At 30.0% G+C, this 27,772-nt stretch overlaps 1 protein-coding gene across 6 annotated transcripts in view; it reads right to left on the bottom strand.

The window, feature by feature from the left end:
• Nucleotides 1-27,772, bottom strand: part of Ac76E (adenylate cyclase type 2 Ac76E) — a 778,210-nt gene that overhangs the window by 53,216 nt on the left and 697,222 nt on the right. For all 6 annotated transcript variants that reach the window (XM_075368679.1, XM_075368681.1, XM_075368680.1 and 3 more), the window contains 4 exons: nucleotides 15,617-15,805; nucleotides 9,391-9,449; nucleotides 1,908-2,075; nucleotides 1,383-1,590 (listed from right to left, as the gene is read on the bottom strand). In XM_075368679.1, the coding sequence (XP_075224794.1) occupies nucleotides 1,383-1,590; nucleotides 1,908-2,075; nucleotides 9,391-9,449; nucleotides 15,617-15,805 (624 nt within the window). The remainder of the gene's footprint in view (nucleotides 1-1,382; nucleotides 1,591-1,907; nucleotides 2,076-9,390; nucleotides 9,450-15,616; nucleotides 15,806-27,772) is intronic.

Genomic DNA, 27,772 nt, shown 5'->3' with positions numbered 1-27,772 from the left:
CAAACAAACGACGCTTATTGTGGTCTTACGGTTTTTCATGTACCAATTGCATCTTGTATGGATGTAGACAACGATCTTTACGTAAAATCTTTCATGTAGTAGATGGACAAATTTCAAGTTGTTGAGAACGGCGACGAATAGACGTATTCAGATTTTCTTCACCACTATCACTGACAGTACCGATATCATTGTTTGTACGTACAGATCTTTGTCTTGTTATTGGTTTTTCATTGAGTAGAGTAAATTTTTTTCGAAATTTATCAATAGTTCGCCGAATAAGTTGTTCTGATGAACGATTATGTACACCATACAATTATGAAGTGTTCGCTAAACGTATAGAGTTTAGCGAACAAATATATTTTGTAAATATATTTCCACAATTTGTAAGTGTTGTTGCGGCGTCAGTTTTTCCATAATAATTTTCCAATTCCTACTGATCTTAAATGACTAAACAAAAGAAAAGACAGCTATCTCTATCAAAAGTTCTATCTCTAAAAAAGCACACTATCAAATTTGTTTATCAAAGGTCTGTAAATAAAAACCAAATTCAAAAATCAAAAAACAACTATGCGAATATATTCTTAAGGTGATTGTTTATGAATGTAATAAGTTTTGTGGCAGAATATATTGTCGTTTTTTAAATATTAATAATTTAAAATCATTATATTTGAAAAAACGTATTTTGGGACTTTCGCTAAGTATAATAATAAAATAATATAAATATTTTTCACTAAATGTTAAACATTAGCAATATTTAGTGAAAAATATTTACTTTTTAGTGGTTTGAACAGTTTTAGTAAATTTTAATTTTTGACTGTTTTGCGTGCGTAAATTTGTAAATTGCGTCAGTGCGCACCAAACAGTGAAAATAGCAATTGAAATAGATGTTTCTAAAAAGTTAACAAAAAAATTTTATGTTAAACTTAGTACAGTTATCCAGAAATATGTGCTTTGTTAAGTGTTAACCTTCGATTTCGTTATTTTTAAAACATTTCAAAAAATGTTATTGTTTAAGATAAAAACAATTTTTTGTTTTGTTTTTGATGTACGTAACAGATACACGTTTATTTATGATCTTATGAAAAGCTTCCGTTCTACTAAATATTTCGATAAATTCAATATTTAACAAGTTACAAATGAAAAATGGGACTACGACACTTACATCGATATAGAGAGGGCCGTTTTACTAGATCCACCCGGATATTCCAAAATCTTTTTGGTAAGGCTCTTAACATACTTTTAGTATGTTAATGGGACCTTTTCCATCAGGTCCGATTGACAGGAAAAGTTTGCCCCTGTACTCATGCTTTGAATCTAATGCTTCTTCTCTAATCAGCACGTATAAAAACAAACTGTTAAATATAAATACGGTTTATAATTACCAGAGTAATAACGGCACAGCAAGATATTAAAGAAACGCTGACAACAAACACTGACAATCGAAGCCATCTAGAATCGCTAAGAGCGAATCCAACTTGTTCATCATGAGGTATGGACGAACCACCGTGCCATGTTTCCATTGTACTCAGATAAACAAATACGACCAGTGCTATAAGTGTAGAAGAGTAGGCACCATACAATACTATACCGCTGAAAAATATTAAGCACAACGTTATAATATTCACAGTTTAATTTTTATTAACTAAATATTCTATTAGCGAAAATTAAAAGTTTTTTAAAATATTCAAAAATATACAGTTTTTGATAAAATTAGTAACAAATAAATAATTTTGTTAAAACTAATTTCATGTTAACATAATCAACCTAAGAAGTATAAGATAATAACACTAAAATGTTTAAAAAAAATATTCAAACTATTGGCTTTTAACGTTTTTTTTAAAAATATTTATTTATGTTTATAAAGTGCTATTTAAAATAATTTTTACTTAATGTAAATTAAATATTACCTGGGAACTGTTAATGCTTGTATAATCCACATACAGAAAAATAATAGTAAAGCGCAGGCTATATAATATTTGAACTGAGGATCTGGTTGAGATCTATAATCATTTTCTTGAGATTTTTGTCTAAACCAAAGTGATACAGGATTTAGATCTTCACTCTGGAACCATTTTCTAAAAAAAAAAAACTTAAAAATTCAGACACTTAATATTAAAATACTTAATTTAAATTAATTTATAAACGTGCAAATATATATATATATATATATATATATATATATATATATATATATATATAACAGCAATGGATTGCGTATTGGAGATATTACTATGTTAATTTTAGTTTCATATTTTAAAGTTCCCTTAAAAAAAATAGTGATGAAGTTAGCAGCAGTTGCTTTTCTTTTTTTTTTTAAATACACTCATAATCGAGAAATATCTGTTGAAATGCATGATACGTATTTAATCTGTTTTCTACGAAATAAATAAATGTATTTTTTTTAAAATGTTTAATTTTTTAATTGTTAATATCTAATTTCAATAAAAATTGTATTATATTATGTGAAATCTGATGCACTTTATTTTGATTAAAATGACTTATAACTACATGATTTATGATTTCAAATAATAGAATTACGATTGAAGCATGTCGACAATAAAAGTTCAAAACGGAAAAAGATGAACTACATTTTCAAACTATTTCAGATTTCATTTCTACCTCTATAAAATAATATTTATTTATAAATTGATTGAATCATAAATATTTATCGCTGTAATAAATATTACAGTAATTTCCATACTCAGAATCGATTTGTTTATTTAAATAAACAAATTTTGAGCCGAAAAAAACAATTATTGCTGTAATGATAATTCAGTTTTATTACAGATCGAAATATAAAAATACGTTTTACTAAAGAAAAAAAAAATCTTCTACTGGAAAATCTTTTTTAGATTTTTGTACGAGATAAAATTAATAGACAGTGGTCAAGCAAGTCAGCAATATAACAGAATACTTGCATGAAGGGTGCAAGTTACAGCGGGGATCTTCGAATTATTAAACATTAATTTTTTATTTTGACGTGCTGAAGCATGCATCGACGTGCTGAAGCGTGCATTGAAGTGCATGATTGAATCACTACTCAGTTGGTACTCTTTAAAAATACACAGAATCCAGTAGTTTTTTTTTTAACATACACTTGTATTTATTTCTTAATTAAATACATTTGTTTAGTAAAACATTCCTACCACTATCAATAACATTTTTAAATTATTACTATTCGTATACTGAGTTGAAGCAGCGTATAACCTGACATACAAACGAACATTAATCTGTTACTCTGCACTATCAGCCTTAGTGTTACTCGTGGCTGTATGTAAAGCACTGGTTAGAGTGGTTTTCATTGAGGAGTAACTATATTTTTTTACGGATGATGAAAAGTCTTACTAATTACAGTATTAGCGACAATTTTACTAAAATACTTAATATATAATAGAATTTTTGGAGCTCCTTCTGCATAGTCAACGACTATTACACTGGATGAAGACTAGTGGCAGCCCTGGGTGTCCGATCCACCATCTACCGAGGCCACCCCGCCACCGCCTCGCTGGGTTCTGATATCAGAACTATATCCACTGCCTCTCGCTGGGCCACCTCCCAGCGTGAAACTTTCCCTTTAGGACGGTGTAGAATAACGCTGTGATATTCGGAACGGCAGCGGCATCTATCATCAAACATTCCCGAGACCGTATTTAACCTACCCGTTGTCGCTCACCGAATTCATCCTGACCCCCTTATTGGAAGACATCCGCCTTGTGACGATCTCGGTCGCCACTCCACCTCCTTCGTTCCTAGCCCTGATGGACTTTACCGGATCGTCTTTTAGATCCTCTAAACTTGATAACACAACACCAGGCATCTTTAACATCAGGTGGCATCTTCTGTTAGGATGCCACCGATGCAAATGTCTCGGGAGTCGTTTTCATCATAGTGTATCCACATCTTACTATCGCATTCTTACGACCTGTTCCAATCACAACCACCTGGCATAACTTACAACCTTCAATTATCATATTAACCGATTCACGGAAGCGCGATCCCCGCGCCTTCAGCTAACACCGAAGGTTCCACACAAAAACTCTTCCTATATCTAATTTCAATTAGACTATGCTCTGAGATCATTACTTGATCGAGTCTTCACTTCCAACTTTACGAATTTTCGTAAAGTTGGAAGTGAAACCTAAAGTGATACCTAAATTTTCATTTAGAAGCCAGCATCTTCACAAACGAATCCGTTGGTAGAGGAGTTTCCAAAACAGTAACAGCCCCAAAAGAATACACTGGTTGTACTGGAAATCAATAAGTGTTTTTCTCTGGGTGCTCGAAAAACTTTTGATCTTACCTGTAAAGCCAGACCGCGGCCGTGTAGGCACCATACTTTTTTGAAAATCCCTTTTTACATCGTAATGATACACTTAGACTAATCCCGCTCTATAGAGATAAAAATCATCCCTTCATCGGATGTTTGAAAACAGTTATATTGATTTTAAAAGTGACTTTTTTTATTTTAGATCATCTATAACCATTGCGGTTATGATGTCTAACATTTAATGAAAGTTGCCTGTAATAAAAATGCATTTTTATTAAAAAAGAAACTTTTGACCAAATGTATGGCTCTGTTGTAAAGATACTCATAAACATATGCATGGGTAAAATGACAAAAAATGTTAAGACTACCATTTTTTTTATTTTTTTTATTACAGTATATTAATATAGATGTTTCCTTTTAAATATCAGAGTTACAGAAACATAAAATAATAAATTACATTTTACAAAGAAATCCAACTCTTCTAATTAACACGAAGAGAAAAAAATTCTAACAAAAAATGTTGAATGAAACTTCAACGAATAAAAATTTAAATGCCTAAGGCGAACAGTGTTAAATCTTTGTTTTGTTACAGCTTGCAGTCTAATATGATACTATATATTTCGTATTAAATGCATTAAAAAGAATCACAATTTCTATGTTATTTTAATAAAAGCGCTTGTAAAACTATCAAAGAAACCTTTTTTTTTTAGAAATAGAAAACCAATCTCGTTGGAATTTTTTTATAATTTGTACAGAAAAAAAAAAGGCGAGTTCCGGTTTTAGTTAGTAAGACACTATTCAAAATCCTTATTAATGGACATAAAAATTCGTGTTATTAAAAAAAAAATTATAAGATTATATTTGCTTTACTCATAAAATTCACATATTAAGACAGTTTTCACGTATGATGTATATTTTACAACAAAGATCAGTCAAATTAATTTTCAATATGGAAATTAGAGCAGCTAATAAAACCGTCATTTTAACAAGTATATGGTACGTTCACTCCAGATACCAAAGTATTGCTGTTGAACTTGTAGTATGAATACTATAAAATCAGTGTATTCATAAAATAGGTTTAGATACATTAGGAGTTAGGGATAGATTAGACTAATTAGGGATTTTGGGAAAAAAAAGATACTCAAAAATATTTTTACTTGAAATTTAAAACTTGATAGTCATTTCAATTATTGTTTAATCATTATTGGTTAACCACATACATAGTAATTTCTGTAAAACCAACAACTACAAGGAAATGACCGTAAATTAGAAGAAAGAAAGTTTAAAGTAAATAAAAGAGTTGTTGACTCGTTAAAAAGGCATTTCCTTGTCTTTTTGGGCTGTAGCATAATGTTTCATGGACTGGCCACAAAATTAAAAACGTCCTTCTCAATAAGTGCGTCAGAAGGAAAAATCTCCGGTTTTAGTTAAGAAAGAAAGGATGGTGCACTTCTGTAATAATTTTTGGGAATAATATTGCTTTCAGTTTTAACTATGTTGTATTTCAAGTTATGTGATGATGTTTGCGAGGTATTTTATAATATTGCGAAGCACTGCGTATTGTTCTAATAAATACATTATACTTGTATCTTTGTTTTCTTTCTTCCTTCATAGTTGTTGAGTTGTGACTGCATGAATTGCTTAACACGGCTATTTGCCAATCACCCACTTTAATATTGTTCCTCATAATTTGTGTGGTTCTGGAGCAGTGATCACAAAAAAACAAAAGGCCAAATTGACCTAAAGAAGACCCAAAAATTATTAAAACTTCGAAATTGATTTTTTTGGACACAACCCCTTTCCTTCATACCAGATCACATTTTGGATTACCGCGAATCTAAAGTACTATAGCGAAACTAACTTGCACCTGGCGGTGGTCGCAAAACTCAAATTTTGGCTTTCTAACGTGTCACCATTCAAATTACAACATTGAAACTTTGAAAAAATCCCCAAAAATCCAGTTTTTTGCTTCCAATTTCTATTAACCGATTCGTCTGAAAATCAACAAGGTTTTCTTTATACGAGGTTCACATCATCCTACCAAGTTCCATCAAAATCGGTTAAAAATTACGCCCAATAAACCGAAAAAGCTGAAAATGTACCCAAAAGCCCTGTTTTTTGTACTAATTCCGATTCCTGAAAGCTGATTGGCTTTAAAATCGAAACAGCTCTATTGTCATAGATTTAAATCACCCCACCAAGTTTCCTCAAAGTCAGTTAAGATTTGCGTCCGTTAGAGCGGACGAGAATATCTTATACATACATATATGTGTATATAAACATTACAGAATCGTTTTCAGGAGACTCCAAAACGTAAAGAAAAGTTGGTCCCGCCTCACCCAGGCATTCCCTTAGAAAGTATGACGATGAAGAAGCGATTTCTATAAATTCTTTGGAAGTACGTTAAATGCGAGACTTTTAAAAGTATAACAGTTCATGTAAATAAAAGTTTTAGGAAACTTATATCGTCAGTAATAATATAGGAACTTCATTTTTGATTAATCGGAGAGAGAACTATATCTAGTTGCCTTTAAGACATTTAACTTTATAAAAAAACATACTTATTATGTAAGTTTTCTTTCAGAACGTTAAACAATTTTCCTCTGGATTAAATTTTGTTCATTGAAGGGGATACCTGTTTGATTGGTTACATATAATAGAGGATTGCATTAGGTCGTACTAGTTGTAATTACGTTGTACTAGTATTAGCTGCAATTAGTATTACGTATAATTCCTTAGAATCTACGATGATGTAATACTATCAATACTGCTGATAATTTGCCGTTTCGATTAAATCAAAAGGTTCATTAATTTTAGATTAAAAATTTGTTAACAGTTTTTGAGCGTATTCATGTTTTCAATTTACTTTAATTACTGGATAGCATAGTTTTTTGCATTCAGTTGCTTAATTACTAAAATTGAATTAAATATAACTTTTCTCGAATTCTTTTCATAAATCGAAAATATCTTATATACAAGCGACACGAAAAAAAACGGGAACTTTTGAAAAATGCAACAAGAAAATTTATTGACAGAAATTTAACCATTACAATTAAAAAATATCAAATTATCAAAATACCTAATAATATCAGTTTTCGAAAAATAGTTCAGGTAGATGGCGTCCTCCTCTAACTACTCTGTCAATCTGCCGTTGAGGTTCTCCATTGCTTAGTACAAAATCTGAGGTGAGATGGCACGAATTTCGTCTAGAATTGCTTGTTTCAAATTACCCAGGAGTATCTTTGGTTGACTCTTATAGACCATACTCTTAATGTATCCCCAAAAGAAAAAATCACAAAATGACAAATCCAGTGATCTTGGAGGGCCAGGGAATGTCACCGAATCTTGAGATGATTACGGTTACCGAATAATTCTCTCACTGCTTCCATTGATTGCCTTACATTGTGCGATATCGCATCATCCTTTTGAAATCAGGCTACTCGCTAGTGCGGGAAATTATTCAATGCATATGCAACAAATGATTGCAACATATGAATATACCGATCCGGAGTTACAGTCGTCTTGATCTACTCCTCATTTTCGAAAAAAAATACGGTCTGATGAAGAAACTACACACCATAACGTTACGTTGGTTTGTATAAAGAGCTTTAATGAACTCCATTGGGGTTGCTGCTGTCTGCCCAGTAAGGTTAGTATGCATATTCACGCAACCTGCGGGATGGAAATTTACCTCATCTGATATCCACAGGTTGTCCAGAAATTCGTTTTCCTCGTTAATATTTGCTTAAAATATTATTTGTTAATAATTTCTTGACAGAAATAAAAACGTAACTGGTGATCGTTCTCCTTCAGTTCTTGCACGATCTGTAACTTGTAGGGATGAAATTTTAAGTCGAAATGAATAATTCGGCGAACACTCTCTCGGTATAACCTGACCACAGCTGCTCGTTTAAGAACTGATACCGTGGGGCCTGTACGACTGAATTTCGTACAGCCTCAATATTGTGTGGAGTACGAGCACTTCTTGGTCGTCCTGACAGTTTCTTTTTCAGACCCATTTTTTTAGTTTTTCAAAGGTTTTAATAAACGTTTTTATCGCGTGGTTTGATCGAACACGCCCTAAATTATAATGCTGTTGGGATTCCCTCTGTGCACCTTGCAAACTATCGTTGGTTTTATAAAACACTTTTACGGTGAAAGCATGCTGCTGACCGTTCCACTGCTCCATGATAACTGAGTAACAAGGTTGTCTCTGCATAAAGCAGTTCTACCAACTGTACATAGCTGCCACTACGCATTTCAAAAGTTTCCATTTTTTTGTGTCACTTGTATTTAATTCATAAAATATGTAAAGCTTCAATAAGATAGTTATGTTAACTGATTAATGACTAAATGAGTTAGTAATCGTGGGAAAGTATACTTCAGGTAGAAATTTTACGAAAGTAAAACATCAGTGACTTTTTATTAATCTCTAAACTCTATAGTTAATCTGAAAAAAACAGATTTTGTTCACTAGTTGAAAAGATTGCAACATACACATTAGGGAAAAAAAATTCTAGAAAAATTCAAAAGTCAAATTTATTATACTAAAAGCAGCTGTTTTTATTGTAAAAATTTTGTTAAATTTTGTTTTTAGTAATAAAACTTTTTTTTTTGTTGTTTTTTGCTTTTCGTAGACTTTATTACATAACTTTTTTCAGAATTAAATTCTCAACAAGATTTAATAATAAATTTACGCATTTATGAGTCATTTAATAAGGTTATTGTAGTTATATCACAAAAAAATGTGTTTTTAATTACCACCATATGTTTCTGTTTGACGTTGGATGTCATGAAAACCACGGGAGATACACATCTGGGACCTGTTTTATTCAATTTTTCAGGTCAAAAAATATATGATATGAAACGATCAAGTTTACCCCTTATATAACGCCTAAAATATTTCAGTATGACTTCATTTCATCGGAGAATTTTTCGTTAGCCATAACAGATAACAAAGCGTTTCATACATATGTTTACATGAGCTTTTTTCCGTATTTCAAGTTCTAGAATCAGTTCCCCAATTATTTCCCTTTACTCCTGAATCATTCTATATACATAAAAAATGATCTGTATGTAGAAAAATTTGTAACAATTCAAAAAATATTGAAATGTAAACTTACTTGCATTCTAAGCAGGTACTTTTATTTGGCAATAGATTTGATTCGATCATAGCGATACTCTAAAAAAAATACAAATAGCGAATTAGAAAATAAAAACTAAAGGAACAAAAAATACATAAAATTTGTTGTCATTTAATATCTAAAAATAAGCTAGTACTTAGATGGTAGATGTTAGAACTTCTAACCTGTTAATAAATTTGCTAATTAGGGTAGGTTAAATTACTTAAGTTCAACTATTTATTTGGAATACTTAAAAGAAAAAATAGATTAAAAGAATTGTTTAATTATTTTTAATATAAAAAAAGGTTTAACAATTCTTTTCTCCCTTTTTTAATTAATTTTTTTTTTACATTTTTTGTTGTTAATTTTTATGATTTTTCAGATTTTTCTGAACATACACAGTACGTCTGAAAAGTTCCCAAACTAAATTAAATAAAAGTAAAAATTTAAACATAAATGAATTTACTCACATCAGCTCTATATAGAACCATTCTCTAGTTACACACTCATTGCAGCGCCGGTAGAGCCCGTCAAACGCTCTGAAGAAATCACTTTGTGGGATCGCTTTCAACGGCTCGGTGTAAGTCTTTTGATGGCCGGAATGTCAACAAAAAAGCGGCCTTTCAGCTTCAACTTGAGTTTCGGGAACAGAAAATATTCTGCTTGAGCCAAGTTGGGTGAATGGGCGGGTGGGATAAGACGGTGATTTGATCTGCGGCGTAATAACATGTTAAAACTATTGCCATGTGTGCCGGGGCATTCTGCAAGAGACTTCAACTTTCCGGATCCCGGTACTCGGGTTGGATTCGACGAATGCGAGAAATCAGGGACTTCATTACTTCCAAATAGAATTTAGAATTCACGGTTTGAATTCATGATGAATTATAAATTTGAGTCGAAATATGCGATCAACATCTTTTTCACTCTTAATTTTTGCTGCCTGACTTTCGCCGGTCTTTGTGCTCCAGGACTCAACCAAGCAGCAGAGTGACGCATCGTTTGCGGATAATACATGAAGCACCAGCTTTCATCCCAATTACAATTGTTTGGAAAAAAATTCGGGTCGTTAACGGCAGTTTCAACGAAGTCTTCAGCGCAGGAAAGGTGCACCTGCTTTTGTTCTTCGGTCAAGAAGTGTGGAACGAAACGAGAGCTACACCTTTCGGCGGTTCATTTTTTCTGTTAGAATTGTACGTACCGCGTCTTTATCAAGCTATTCTGCTATGTCCCAATATGAGGTTGTTTTCGTCATGAACAGCTGTTGAAGACCTCCCGCTTAGTTAGTCATTCAACGACTCTCTACCGTCTTTAAACCACTTCTACCACGTGTATGTTCTAGTACGAGATGCGGTTTCATCATCGGATGCTTGCTGTATTATAGAATAAATTTCAACGAAAGTTTTTTGAAGTCGAACACAAGATTTTATCACGCTTCTCTGTTCCATATCGCGAGCTCGTATAAGATCACATCGACAAAACGTATACGGCCAAATATAATTTGAGATTGGAGTGACGGAACGTTATGAAATTTTGTACCCACACTTATCAAATATCGTACTACATAGTTCCTTGGTTGTCCGAGAGATGGTGCTACCTGTATCGACTAGAGAAATTTAGTTCGGGAACTTTTCAGACCTACTATGTATACTTCCAAATATATGACTGCTAAATATAATGCAACACAACCAGATTTAAAGAAACAAATCAAAAACTTTACTTATCTAATACGTGTAAAGACATGAATATTATATACGTCAACTCGTCTTTTTGCCTCTACACAGACGACTGAAAAGGAAACAAATTCAAAAGAACAACCCGTACAAACGTGACGTCTCATGTTTAGTTGACACGTAAGTTACTAAGTACAGTAATAAACTTACTTAGCAATCATTGACGTTGTGGGATTCGACTGTAAAATAGAGACATCTCTAAACTTATATTAAACTGACATACTAAATTTTTCCTTTCTAGTTTAATTTTCATCAACTTTGTTGTAATAAAAACTGTTGATTTAAAATTCACTTCAAAGAAAATCAAAAGATCTTCTTTCAGATTTTTGTTTTATATAAACTTATTTATTATACATTTATTATTTTTTTTCTTATTAAATAATTCTAGATAAGATTATAAAAAAATAAAATTCAATAAAAATCTGAAATTTCTTTTCTAATATAGTTTATTTTAAAATCTGATAAAAATAATTTTATTTACAATCTGATCTGTTGTGTACACCACATGGCTTCCTTGTACGCCTTTTAAATTACATATACACTTAAATTACATACACTTTTTTATTTAAATGAGAAGTACATAAAATCTTATTTCATTAATAACTTCTTATATGTTTTCATATTTTTTTTTTTATTGTTATTATTGAATTATTAATTATTTTAAACTATTTTTACAGTCAGAGGTTATTAATATATAAATACATTTAAATAAAAATAAATAAAGAAATAAAGTCGGATTATAAAGTCAATTAAAATTTTATTAGACTACAACTCTGAAACCAATGAAAATAAGTACAACTTATGATATATCGTTGAAAAGCACTCATTGAGGGCTTATTATTGCAGTTACGCAAAAGTTCAAAAACCAATTTTTTTTGGAGTTTGGGCTTTTGGTTCAGTCGAATGCAATCAAAAGGGGAGACTAGATGTTACAACATTCCTAAATTTAAAAATTTAACATCCTACGGCTAATCGTTTTTAAATTACGTGAGGTACATACGTTTCAGACGTCACGCTGAAACTAGTGAAAATGGGTTCAGGGATAATCAATATGGATATTTCCGTAGAAATCTGAAAATCGAAATTTTTCGTGACCACAACACTTCCTTCACTTCGTACAAGGAAGTAAAAAGTAATAAAAATCGAAATATTTTACATTCCCACAGATCTTTCATCAAATTAAAAAAAAATTCTACTTTGCAGATTTTTAATACTAACGATTTTGAATTAATCTTAAATTATTTTTTTCTAATCAACTTATCACAAGTGAAATCTAATCAAAAAAACTGCAATATCTTTTAGAATACATAGAACTATAAGGTTATATAATTTATAGTTAATTAATTTATTTATAATTGGATTTATAAGTTTAGAGCGATAGGTTGATCTTTCTTTCAATGTTCACTGAATTCTTAGAGAACGAAGTTATATAAAACTGTACTAATTTTTTTCGAATTAAATGGACACAATGCATATAATGGATCTTCCACATAGTAATGGATATATTAATTGCTGCTTTCTACCATTTACCCCAGTCTTTTAAATGATTCTGACGTATCTAAGATGTAAGCTTGCTTTTTGAGATAGTAATGATGACTAATAAAATCAGCCCTTGTGATAATAGAATGGAGATATTATGTCACTAATAGGATTGGCTATTATTTACATTTCAAAGCAGTAAATTTAGATAATTTAAGAAATTAACGGTAAAAGACCTCTCTTCCTAGGTAGCACAGTAAAGGAACCTTATTATTTCTAATAGTGACTTAAACAATTTTACAAATAACTTCTGTCTCATATCAGGTCTCCGACAGTCATCTGGCTACTGTGTGCAACAGATATACAATTTTAATAAATTATATTTTAGTGATGTCTAGCTAATCTAATGAAACCTAGTACGTTATTGATGTACAGATAAAATATTGGAAGTCATGGTTTGACTAGATAAGGTAATACATAAATAAAATATAGTGAGTTATCTGGAAAGTAAAAAAAAAAGATTGTAAAACATCGGTATCGATCTAAAAAAATTACATTAACAGCACATATCACAAAAAGCTACAAATAATACAGTTGTTTGAAGAAGTAGGTAAGACCTATTGGTTGATGAATTCTTGAAGGTAGCGAGAATTTAGATCTTAAAAGAGTAAGAGAAAAGCAGGGATACCAGAAGAAAAATAAAGAAATCTACTCTGTAAAAAAATTGTGAAATGAAAACATTATTTGTGATTACATTATTGCGTGTTGGCGCTGTTTGGAAACAACATACAATTACAATAAATAATGTTATATATTACATCAGCAATTAGTTAAGAGTTTAATGTCGATTACAAGAGTACAGTACTGAGAAAGGAGAGTATCAAGGGGACTACTTTATTGGCTGAATCGGTGCATTACTCAAGACATAAAAGAGCCAGGTTCCGCTTTCCTATCTAACGTTTAGATCGAAATACTCGTAAAGTTCCAGGATTTAACATGAATGGCTTATATAACAATACTGCCGTTTAATTTACGAGTAATTTCAAAGCAGTAGTCCGGTGGGTTTGATAGGCTATAAAAACGATTAAATTTAGTAAATCATTCTAAGAAGCAATGTTAAATAAATTTACAATAAAAAGAGCACAAATAAATGCATTAAAGTGTAACGATAATAATAATAATGATGTGTAAAATAAAAATAAAGTGACGAACAAAATAATTGCACACTTTTGATCAAAAAAAGTTTAATAAGACAGTACTTAGTTGCGGAGGGACGATCACTGTGGTTGAGTGGTAACATCTACGTTTTTTGTTTGAAAGGTTCCGGGTTCTCATCTTAGTCGGGAGTAGCATTTCTTACGTACAACAAAATAATTCATATTTACATAAATAAATTAGTATAATTAAACTTCAGCCTGGTGTAACTTATGGACGAAATAAATAATTCTGAAGTGCTACTACTAAGTTAAATTATCTTTGTACAACCTCTTCTGAAACGAAAACGAAAAATGTATCTTCTTGCAAGTTAAATATTGAAAATAATATTAATTATGACAACTCATAATACCGTGGTTGCGTAGGAAAACCCCCCAAGGATGTAGTCCAACTGATCAGAAGATAAATATTATCCTACCCTACCGAAGAGCATTTGTATGTGTATCGGGTATGGTAGTACATGCAGCCGTGAGGTGTGGCACTGCCTTGCCGAGAGCGGTCTTCAGCTATGATGTTTGTAGTGGGTGATGGGATGTAGGTCTGAATTTTGTTGTTACGTATAATGCATTTTGAACGGTATGAGTTTATCATTGTATCGACTCATTACTTAGTCGATGGTTGAGGTATTTACAGTCACAAGCGTTGGTATTAAAATTGGACTAGACGCGGAGTTCGCACTTCCGCGGACTCGGTTACTTAGTTCAGAGGGTGATATTGCAGGAATAGAAGAGTGAAGATGTCCGAAAGAAGCCTAAAGCGAAGGCATTGGCTGAGATAATAATTTTTACTGATGTAAATGTCTGCCGAGGCATTTACATCAGTGGCATCCCGACTGAGGCCTGGCTGATGACTGTGAGATGTAATCAGTTAGAGAGTGCGAAGACGACCTCCGGTAAAGCCTGTCAGTGCTTGGAACGGAGGGGGTGGTATGGCGACCGAAATCGCCACAAGATGGGTGTCTTCCCCTACGGGGTTGTGATGTCTGTGTGTGTGTGTGTGTGTGTGTGTGTGTGTGTGTGTGTGTGTGTATGTCCGTCCTCCTTAGCTTACCACAGGAATATACCGATCACTAGCGGAAACTCCTGATTCGTTAGCACATGTCTCGTGGTGATCAGGTGTATACTTATTGCCGGCCTCCTTGGCGCGAGTACTAGCATCTCGGCCTTTCATTTTGAGGTCCTGGGTTTGAATTTCGGTCAGGCATGGCATTTTCACACGCTACAAAAATTGTCATTCATCTCATCCTCTGAAGTAATACCTAACGATGGTCCTGGAGGTTAAAAAAAGAAGAGAGAAAAAAGTGTATACTTGTTATATTATTATGCATCGATATGTCGCATATATATTAATAATATATTATATATATATTAATAATATATTTTTTTATTTATGTGATTGTTTTTCTTCATAAAATAATGAACCAAATAATATAACCAAAAAGTAGACACCGGAACGTACCGATCACTAGCGGAAACTCCCGATTCGTCAGTATAAATTTTTAATTTAACTTTCCGTTGTATCAATTTTCATCATTAAAAAAAAAAGTATTTTTACGCAAGAGATAATCAATTTTGGACACCTAATAATGCCATTCCGAAAAGCCGCCCGCTAGGACAACCCGCCCCGAGGGCATGGTTGAGCAGCTAGTTTTAAACATAAAGCGGTGTAAATTATGTTTTAATTGAATTTTATACGAAATGCAGTAATTTAAGGTAATGAAAACAAAAGATGTTTTAATACAAGAAAACATTGCAATATTATAGTGATACAGAGATAAATTACAATTATAAAAATTTACTTACCGTAAGACCAATATTTTTAGCGAGAGTTGTTTCAGCAATATTAGCAAACGGTTTGTCTGCTCCCCAACATTCAACATATTTTGTCATTTTACTAGGTGATCTGTTTCTCGTTACACAAAGATTAGTATTCAATCCACCAAAATCTTTGTGGTTTTCTTCAGACATTTTCATTTTATCGTCCTTTTGTTTCTGAAAAAAATAAATAAAACATAAACAGTTATTGTGTCAAAGTATATCCGTGAATTATTCCTTAAAACATATTTATTTTTATAATTAAAACTACTTGTTAGTCAAAATATAATAATTATGCAATTTATTTTATTAAGTGTAAAATATTTTGAACATAAAATACAAACTAGGGGAATGTTCTAATAAACTGATATATCTAAGGAAAAAGGAAAGAGAAAAAAAATTTAATAGAAGCGATTAGGTGGAACAATGCCAAAAACAAATAAACTCCGCGTAGGTTGAGAAAAAAAGAAAGAAAAAACAAAAAACAGACATATGCAAATACTAAAAAAAAACAAAACGTTCAAGTGAAACTGAAAAGATAAAAAAACTGGACCTACTGAACCTTAAAATAAAGTTCGAATTTTTTTTAAATAAAGAATCCAGGAGAGTAATATGTAAAAATATAGATTTTTTTCTACAATTAGACAAACAAAAGTAAAACCCCGTTTTTATAATTTAAACGACTGTTAATTACTTAAAAGTTTATTCTTCTTATAAATCATCGTGTAGTTTATTATACGTGTCAGAAATGAAAGTTGACTTTAAGAATTCGGCAGAGTAGTTGAAATACAGTTTTTATTTTATTAACAATTAATAATAATTGTTTCAATATGTCATCAACATTCTTTTAATAAAATTACCCAAGTCTGTTTACTTTTTAATATCTAACCTACACTTTTAATAAGAATATTATTATACGTCGAGAGCGCAATTTGCAAATGTTTTAAAGAATCCTCTAAAACTCATAAAATGAATTGAATATCGCAGTCGTTTAAAATCGTTAGGCTATAAATCATCAGAAATAAATCATATATAACCGAGAATTTCATCGTATCAGTTTCTTACAAACTATTCATTTTTTTATAGAATTATTAAAGAGGTATTGGATTTTATTTTATGAATTTGAATTTAAGATATATTTACATTATATCATAATTTATTTCATCTGAAATCTATTAAAGCACAATTGATTTTCTTTATCATGAAACAATATTTTATTGTATAAATAAAATATAATATTAATAAAACATTTATATAATGCAATTTGTTTAATGAATTATGTTTTCACAGCAAATTTAAATAAGGGTTGGTTTAATAAAAATAAATAAATCTATTAATTAAACGTTAAAGAGACCGTGAAAGCTGTTGATGGCGCCTTTTTCAAGCAACCACTTTTCCAAAAGATCGGTTGATTAGGTCGTAAAAGCTCGTCTTCCGTTCACGTGGTGCGGCTGGGTAGGTGAAACTCCGGTATGACTGAACTAAACGTAGTAAACATCCAAGGCAAATTGTACTTGAATAATTGAGTACTTGTGTTATTTTTTTTACGTCTTGTGAATTATAGATCAGCAGCATACCAAAGATTTTACAATATTTTTTTGAAAGTATCTATTTACCAATTTATTTATGTATTATAAAAAAGAAATCATAATTACAATTTTTTTAATTTATTACAAACTTTCAACAATTTTTACAAAAACATTATTTTTCCTTTAAAAATAAATGTTACCACATACATTTACTTGCAATACGGATTACAATATTGTTGAAGACTAGAATTTCAGTGAGAAGGATGGTTCTGCATGCTTGAAACAAGTGAAGAGATATCTAGTTCAGTTGAACTTGATTTTAAGCGGAAATTTAGATCAAGGTTCAGTTTATTAAAAAATGTTTGTTTAAATCTCACCATAACAGAAAAAAAAAAGTTTCAAAAATATATATGACAGAAAATGGAATTAAAAATAACACTGATACTATGATCAAAAAATATTCATTTTTAATCTTCAGTCAAAATTTACATAACTTTTAATTCAGCAAATTCCATTTTTAAACTTCCATCGCAGGATAATTCTATCAAAGATTTTTCATTGTTAAAGTTCCAAGAATGATATCCAGTGTGAAAGGTTTCGTATCCATATGAATTCAGAATAGTTTTATTTAAAATAAACATACTTACTAGCCAACGACCACTCTTGGCTGTTGAGCCATTTTGTGATGCGCTGACCAGTATAGACGGGCTTCTGTGTAACGGGACCTTCATCATCACTCTGCGAGTAGTCCAGACCTATGCAGGACTCCAGATGGTCTGCATCCATAGTTTTGTGGCCGCAGAGTTTGCATGCTGGAGAAGTCAGAACCCGTATCCGATGTAAGTGCGAGGCCAGATAGAAATGTCCGATTATTAATCTAAATTCAGCAACGCTGACTTCTCGTGGGAGGCTATAGCTTATAGTGCCATGTGTGACAAGGCTCTCCCACTTCTTACCTGCCGCTGATTCTTTGCGGTTTTCGGCAATCCATTTACTGACTGCAGAGTTTATTTGCGGTTCGGCCGAGTAAAGAGTAGGAGTGCTGGATGACTGAGACAGAGAGGTTCCCAGCTTTGGCAATTTGTAAGCCATTTCATTACCATTTATGTTAACTTGACTGGAACCCGTCAAAGTTCTTGTGCAGTCAGTTTTAGTCTTACATGACAAGTTTCGGATGGCTACTTGTGAATCGACAAAGAAAACTTAGAAATAAATTAAAAATATTCTTCCAAAGTTTCAGGAAGGGTTTTATATTATTAATGAGATTATCTCTCATTTCAATTTTGTATACTGTCACAAGTTTTTCAAAATATTCACTGAGTCACTTTAATAACGGTTAACAGATAATAGTAACAAAAAAATATTTTTGTACTTATAATTATGTATTACAATACAAAACATTTGTATTATAATAATTTTTCTTTTGCATTGTTGTCTCTGCGTAAAACTTTGAGAAGCTCTTTGTATTACTCCAGTGGTACGTACAACGCAGTTTGAGAACCGCTGCTAAAAATTAAAGTTACAAAATGAAAAATTTATTTTTAAATTTCATTTACAGAAGATGAAGTAAACTATCTTGAGATATTAGGTATTTTATATGACATTTTTCTATACTTTGATTTTCGTTAAGTAGATGAATAAATCCTTCACAGCGAGGATTTATTTACAATTAATTCATGTTACGTCAATGAAGGATTTGATAAGATATTTTTTATGCTTAAGAGTGTTCCGTACTAAATTAATGAAAAATTCATTTTTTTTTCAGTCATTTTTTATTTTAAATTTTGCCCATTTATTTAATGTTTGTTTGGTTTACGCTCGAACTATTAAATTATTTTAATGAAAAATGAAGAAAGAGTTTATTTTATCTTACATCAAAATTCACCGTCAAAATCTTGGAATATTGCTAGTATCTTAACTTAAACATAAATCACTTGGCCACCCCTTTTTTAAAAAAAAAGTCAATTTTTGACAATCACTCACTCGGGATGCGAGTTACAAAAAAAAAAAAAAGTAGGAACCGAAAAATTAAATATGCTTCCTATTAGCAAACCTTTATTTCATCTATGTAGTGCGGATGTATTTTAGAACAAATTTCAAACCGTTATTTAATTTATATAATTCGAACGTATTTTAGAAAAAAATTCAAACTATGAAAATTAAACCATTAGACTTATGTAAAACTTTTATATGAATATCTTAGAAATCTAAAAGCTTCTAACATTTACGTTGTGAAGGCTGCGTTTGTGATTTACATAATGTGATTACATGCTGATTTACACTCAGAGAACAGAAATTAAAATCTAATAAAATTTAGAAATATTTTCTTACGAATTTAAATAAATTAATTAAATTACGAAGTTGAAAAAAATATTTAAAAATTGATAGTTTTTTTTAAAAAAAAACTAACTATTAAATAATTTAATTTTTTAAAACTATTTAACTTCAATTAAAAAAATTACGAATTTAAAAATTAAATTTTTAGTTGCCGGGTTGGTCTAGTGGTAAATTCGTTATCGTAAATCAGCTGATTTTTAAGTAGAGGTTTTCAGGTTTAAATCCTAATAAAGGTTGCTTTAATTCGGATTACCTCCGAGTAAAAGCAACCTGAATGGAATGGTCGGACTAAGTTTGTTCAAGACTGCAAATTTGCCTGTACAGTTACGTTACACTGATAAGTCACTAATGACTTATCAATGATTCCTGATGCGACTATAAATAGAAATATTTTAAAAAAATTAATTAAATTAACTAATCAAATAAAATCTGGCAAAGGTAAAATCACAGGATATATTAAATTAAATACGTACATTTTTATTTATATGTACTTAATAATAATGCAAACAAAAGTTTGTAAAAATTATTTATTTCACTTTAATTTTTATTCAATTCAAAAGCATAAAAAGTTATTCAGGCTTTAATTATCCCTCACAAATAAGTGTGAGGGATAATTAATATATTTTTACGGCATTTAAAATAAATAAAATATGTTATAAAACAAAATTAAACTAAAAATAAACAATTTTAAATGAATAATTTAAAGAGATAATTTAAAAATAATAAAAAGTTTAAAGTAATAAAGAAAAGAAGATACAAACTTGAATGAGATATTTAAAAGTGACGATAGTGTTTTGTCTAGAAAAAAATAACGAATTTTTTAATCTTGTAAGAATTTGGTACTATAAAATGCATCCGTAATGGGTTTTCCTCTCTTTTTATTGCTCTAGGAAGGAAGTCATTTTTTCCAAGGAAAACATCCACTTCTTTACGCAGTTAGAAATAAATTTACATAATACTTGAACTCGTAATACTATTTAATAATTATATAATAAAATTTAGATTTGATATTCTATTTCATTATTATTATCATCATCGTTATTTTTATTTATTCAGTTTTATCTACAAGCTGACATTGCTAAGATTTTGACTTGATTAAATTGAACCCATCAGCTTAATTGAACCAATAAAAGAGGGGATAAAATATTTTAAAATAAACTGATTTTAAACTGGGTCTTCCAGCAACACAGAAGTGTTACTTAAGAGCTAATTGAAAATAACCGTAATTGCTCTACATTTCTGTTAAATGAATAAATAAGTTTAAAAAAAAAAATTGAAAATTGAAATCAGCCAGAAAAATAATTCTATTCTTATTATTTTTCTCAATTACTGTCTTTAAATATATTTTTTAGAATTAATTATGCAAGTTATATATAACATTTTATGTGATATAAAAAATATTTCAAATTTTTATGTACATAATTAGTTATATATCTAGATATTCAAAGAAAATACACACACACACACACACACACACACACACACACACACACACACACACACACACACACACACACACACACACACACACACACACACACACACACACACACACACACACACACACACACACACACACACACACACACACACACACACACACACACACACACACACACATATTTAATTTGTATTATAATATACTGCGTAAAACGGAAAATTAAGCCTAAATTATCTAAATTTAAGAAAAAAATATCGAAATACCTTGTCAAAAATTAAAAAGTACTTAATCCCAAATGCTTATATGCAGTATGCAGAAGTATACAAGACGAAAACATTTTTGCGCGGGTTCCCCAAAATAAATGAATTCCTATTATTAAATAATTCCAATTTTCTTCCTCCAAGTACTATATATCTCTTTCCCATGGCGGCCAGTTACGTGTATTTGTATCACAACTATAAGCATGTACATTAGTACCCATAAAACTTATTGAGACATTTTAGGATCGTTTCATTTCGTTCCCATAAAAAAGGATGTTGGTGCATGGATTTGTTTGTTTGTCGTATGTGGCCACATTTTTATTTTTGCTGCTATTGGCGCAGAGCGAAAAAATTGTGGTCCGCCGGGTGGCTGTGCGCGGCGACTCTCTAACGGCGGACTTTCTCCCCAGAAGCAGTCCACAGTAAATTATTTTACAGATTAATTAATTTAATTTCGAAGCGTAGATTATTTTTATTTATATTTTATATTTATTTTATTCTTATTTATTTATTTTTATTTATCAATTTATTTATTTAATTTTATTAATAAAAAAAAGGATTGTTAGTTAATATTCAGCAGTATAAAAAAAGATTCTTTATTTAGGGGGGCACGCCCTAAATATTCGTAAATAGATTCGTTGGCACGCCCGTTTGTAGTTGGAGAACCACTTATTGTACCAGTCGGCAAAACACTTGGTTCACTTTGCGCCAATAGCAGTAGCCGGCCAGGTAACTAACACAACCTTACACGAACACACACAAGACTAAACGGTAAACGGTCCCCGAGCTAGCTCCTGTTATCAACATGGCTAGCGTTAAACATGATATTTCTATAAAAAATTATTAAATTCTAAATCTACTAACTCCTTAAGCCTATTTTCAATATAAAAACATCAAAAAAATATTTAGAAAAATATTGTCTGTCATCTAGCGGAAAAAATGAGCTAATAACTGTATAATAAATTGTATTGTGACGTGGAAACAGTACGTTGTTTACATTAACATTTATTATACTTATTATTTTTTTTACATTTTATTAAAAGAAAACTATTTTTTTTACCAAAAAGAACAAGAAATAAGTTTTTCTAAAATTTTATAAAAATAAATAAGTATAGAAGAAGTATCATGCTTCTTGATACTAACGATGTATTAATCCTTTTACTTCATTATATTTCTGTAGCCATAGCCACAAAATTATAATTTTAAGGTTTGTAATATAATTTTATAATATACTACAGCGTGTTAAAAAACGTTATTTCATTTCTTTTTTTTATATCTATGCAATTATTCTTAAATATATCGTTGGTGGTTATTTTGGTTAAACATCAAAATCTGTTGTGGTATACGATATATTGTATTGCACAAACAAATGAGAAAAAAAATGTTTTTCAACAAAATTGGTCTAAGTTTTGCTTCGATTTAATATTGAACGTCAACTTTCGCATAAAATTTCTCTTCTATAAACATATATTTCTCATACTACTGAAAAAATAACAGCGATATCCTTTAAAAAACCGATTTTGTCTGACTTACGAAAATAAAACAGTACTGTGAACTAGAATTTATAATATCATTTCAGTATAAATAAAATATTTTTAAATAAATAAAACCTTTATAATAAATAATCAAACTAAACAATATAACACTTAAGCTATATAAAACAAAACCATCTTGCTATATAAAATTAAATAAAAATAAATATATAAAAAGAATTTGTTCATTGAAAAATAAAAATTCCCAGATTTATTTTACTGGTAAAATAATTATTTAGTAGAGAATATTTTTCTCTCTTTAAAAAATTATTTCTTCACTTCTACATAAAAATAATATGTGGCTATTGTTGAGCTCTTAATTCTTTCAGTAAGGCTTATTTTACGGATGTGATTTTTTCGAACGATTTATAACGGCATTGAACTGAATTGTTATTTCATTTACAAAACTTCCACTCAATACTATTATAGATTATCTAATAAAGTTCCATCAGATAACAACGAAAAACACTCGCGTATACAAAACAAGTCTAAAAGAGAATTCAATTAATTTTTTCTGTTTGTTTTCTTTCAACAATATTTATTTTCTAAACAATGTTTATTTATTATCCACAGCAAACTTTTCAATCAAACATGTTTAAGCAAGAAAAAAGGGGGTAGCAGAAGTTATAAAAAGCGTAGCGGGTGTTAACAGTGTAAGCTAAAATAGGTATGGCCAGTTGGCATAACGGTTGTTATCTAGCTTTTCAGTAAATAGTCTCGGATTCAAATCTCAGAAATGGTCTGACTTCTTCCAGCATCATTTATTCCAAGTTAAAATACGAGATTGACATTTCCACGGCCGTAGTATTAAAATAAAATAAAATAAATTATCAACCTACATTTATTTAGTGAAAAATATTAGTAAGACAGCAGATACACAAAAATATGATACAACAAAGTTTTTGTATTAACCTATTCATATATGCAGTACCCAATATTGTTTGTGCATAATATCAAACAATAAATAACAGATCTGTTCTATAGGTCACCGAGTGCTTAAGACCGAGGATGGTTTGTTTGATAGTTTCTCGTAAAAGTTAGATTATAAAATGAAATACAACGTACTTCCTTTAGTCTTAAAACGCCTGGTAGCACATCCGACTCTGAGTAAGATTTATATTCAAAACAGTATGAATAGATTCTCTATTCAGCTGAAGTAAACATTAATTAAATAAGTTTATCAACGGCTAAAATACGTTGTATATTGAAAACCCCTTTAAAATTACATTACAAATATAAGCGCGCACGCATAGAGACATACAGAGAGAAAATGAGAGAGAGAGAGAGTGAGTGAGAGAGAGAGAGCGAGTGAGACAGAGAGAGATTGAATAAGTGTGAGAAAAAGAGAGAGAAAGAAAGAAAATAAAACTTTTACTGGTCAAAAGATTTAAAAATTCGTAATTAAATTTTTTTTCTTTGCGATTACAATCTTTCACAAAGAGTTATATTTTCAATGATAAAATTCCTGTATGAAATTTTTATTTATTGTTAAATTAAGTATAATATTCAGAATGTGTACACTATAAAATTAATTTAAATAACAATAATGAGTACGAGACAATGAAAGCTGTAATTATTATTGGAGGGTATACAATATCCAATTAATTCAAATACATCTAATTATAGATAACTAAAACCAAGACAAAAGAAAAACTAAGTTCGGATTAAAAAACATTTCTATTAAGTAGGACGAGTAACAATATATAAGACAGTTAACCTCATTTTAAAGCTATTTTACTTTACTCATTACAAATTTATAATCCCGCTGAATTTGCAGTAACAGTTAAAAAAAACATATATATATAATAGTTATTGTTGCAAAACCTTTTTTCAAGACCTATTAGTTTTGGAAACCGTATTGAAAAATTTTTTTCTTGAAGAAAATTTGAAAAAGCCAAAAATGAGTGAAAAGAAGAAAATTATTTAATTCCGTCTTGTGAGATATTAGGTAAAAGTGCAGCAAAGCGGATTTAAAAAAATATATGTATATATATGAGGTAGCGTCAGAAATAATACTTAAAAAATAATTATCAAAGTCAAAAATTAAAATAAACTAAAAATATAATAATGTTATCATATGTGTGTAGACTATTAAGGTTTTAAATTATTTATGGATTTGGTTTGCTTTCCTGTTTTCAGTGATACCCGACCTTAGAAGTAGATTTTCGTTTTTTATTCAAGAATTAATAGCAATAACAGAAACAAAATCGTATTTTACTGTATGTTCGTTTTTTTTATGTTTGCCTTCTGAGTTCTTATATTAAAAACTATATAGTATATTACATTAATGTATACATGTTGATAAAAAAGAATGGAAACGGTCGCATAATTCAAAACTGAGCGGTAGTAGGAGGTAGAAACAAACGAAGATCTACATAATTTCAAAACTACTATTTTATGATGTGTTTAAGATTTCTGTCCGCCATCATGGATCCACCATATTGGATCAAAAATTTCTTTTTAGATAGCAAGGTGAACATGCGATATATAATTTTAGAGTACAATTTTACAAGAAAAATGATGGTGAAAACCGTTGATAAATGCCTGTACTTTCGAGTTGAAAGCAATCAAGCATGCAAAAAGGAAAAAAACTGCGGTAGTATTAAAACAAGATAAAACGCCCCGTATAAATATTTTTCGTATTAAGTAATAAGATAGATTTCCAAGCGATGATGTTTAATCATACTGATTCAATAATTTTTAAGAAATATCTTCTCCATAAAATTGCATATTAATTTCTGAAAAAAAAATTATTTTTTTCCGCCTGTTTATAAATATAAATGTAAACACACACACGCGCGCGCGCAAATATATATATATATATATGTTGCCATAAAAGACCGACATGGCAAATATCGATATTGTCCGGTGAATGTCGACACACACCAAATACGTCGGTGAAAGACCGAAATATTTGTTTATTTGGAACTTCGTCGGTATATGTCGGCAAACACAGATAAGCTCCGATGGGAGTCAAAAGGATAAGTAGAAATTAAAAAAGAAAAATCACCCAATATCAACCTCTAAGGTAAATAAATTACGAGAAACCCTCGAAAAAAAATGACGTTTAAATTTAAGTCAAACATAACCTACGTTCTCTTCACTCGCTAATTTCGTCTAATTAATGTTAAATGGACAAATTATATATGTTATTCTCCAGTACTAGAGGCTAGCAATTTTTTTCATTTTTAAAACTTTTTAGGCAAAATTTTCCAAAGAAACAATTGAATTATATCGGGGCGTTACTGTATATTATCGAAAATAAGAAAAGATAACATAGCTTACAGAGACCCGAGTTAGATTATCCGTCATATTATCTATAATAAGCGACACGAATTGATACGAAACTGGGAGTTTTATTATGTAATATGATATTTTAAGTAAAAAGAAAAGTTCTATTTTATAATAAAAAAATCCTTCTAGGAATTTTAAAAACAATTTGTTTTTTACGCATATAAGTGACTTTAAACTTTTAAATAGTAAATAAACTTATTTACTACTGCTTTGAATCTAATACTTTATGTTTTACAGTAAATGTAATTTCAACATACTGTAACTTCTTCTATTACTTTTAATGAGAAAATAAATTGGAAAGTTTAATTCAAATATTTTAAACAATTTTTAAAAAGTATAACTAATTAAAATACTAATTAAACAGTCGTAAATATTTTCCCGAATAAACTGGTTCAGTACTTGAAAAATACGGTTTTAAACATAAGTAAACCTAAGGATTATATTTTATAATAGTAATAATAATATAATTCCTAATTTACCCGAGTTAATATTTATCCGAGTTAATATTGCATATACAGTGCTTGTGTAATTTAAACTTTAATAATACCGAAGGTCATTTTAAATTATATCAAAAGATATATAAATATCAATCATATTTTTATTTTATTAATTCGTATCTGAATCATATAAAATAAATTCCTAGTATTTAAATTTGAATATAGTATTTAAAATTCAATAAAGTTTAGATCAGTATTTCCTAATATTTAAAATTTAATCGTATTTAAAATTTCCCGAGAACTTGTAAATTTCCAGTAAAATGATGTTTGTTTATTTTTTAAAAGTTTTGCACTTAGTATGAGAAAATTATTATGAATTATTTTACGTATGCTTTCAATGCATTACATTAACTATTGCAGGAAATTATATTTTATGTAGCTTTTTTATTTTTTTTACAAAGACTGTAAGTGCGCTCTTAGTTTGAAGTGAAGCATCATATATTTAAACAGTACAATTATCAGCTAATTATATATTATTTATTTATTTTGTATTGTTTTTCATTTTATACATTATTTTTTATTTTATCATAATTAGGTTTTAAATTTATTTTAATTTCTTTTATTAGTTTTTTCTGAAATGTATAAATACATTAAACGCGATGAATATTTCTGTTTCTTATTTTTATTATTAATTTAGTAAGAAAAAAATCAGTTTTCTTGTGACGTTATGTTTGATAGTCTTGTCATTCTGTCAACTATTTTTTATCTCGCTTGTATAAATTCTACATGTAAATTCAGCACTACTGTTCTGACATTACTATTTTCATTTCCAGTTTACTGCAAATCCACTACTTAAATCATTACATATTTCAGATACACTGGTATTAATATTATACACAAACTTTATATTTTTTTATATTACAATAATGTTTCTAAGTTATATTTTTATTATACAAAATGTTCCGATAGTCGCTGTGCAGTATGCTTTAGAACTACGTGGTGAGTTCTGTTTTTTCAGAGATACATTGGTTACCCTGTGAGTAAGTTGGGGATTGCTCATAAAAAACCAAGACGTCAGTATTTGATTTATGATTGAACGTGTCTCGTTTTTTTTCGTGTATCAGAATCAATAGTTGCGAGAAGCATAATGGTTCTTTTGTGAAGAGGAACTCATTTTTTCGTTGAACACGTCTTTTGTGAATGTGACGAGTATACTCGTCACAAGTTTTCTGAAGAGTTTTCAAATACTCCTCCTGTTCCTTACCAAAATGCAATTCAAACTCTTATCGAAAAGTTACGGGCAACAGGATCTGT

This window comes from Lycorma delicatula, chromosome 6 (genome assembly GCF_047948215.1).
Source record: "Lycorma delicatula isolate Av1 chromosome 6, ASM4794821v1, whole genome shotgun sequence".
In the NCBI taxonomy this organism is placed as follows: domain Eukaryota; kingdom Metazoa; phylum Arthropoda; class Insecta; order Hemiptera; family Fulgoridae; genus Lycorma; species Lycorma delicatula.
This window is presented reverse-complemented; position numbering and strand designations above follow the sequence as displayed.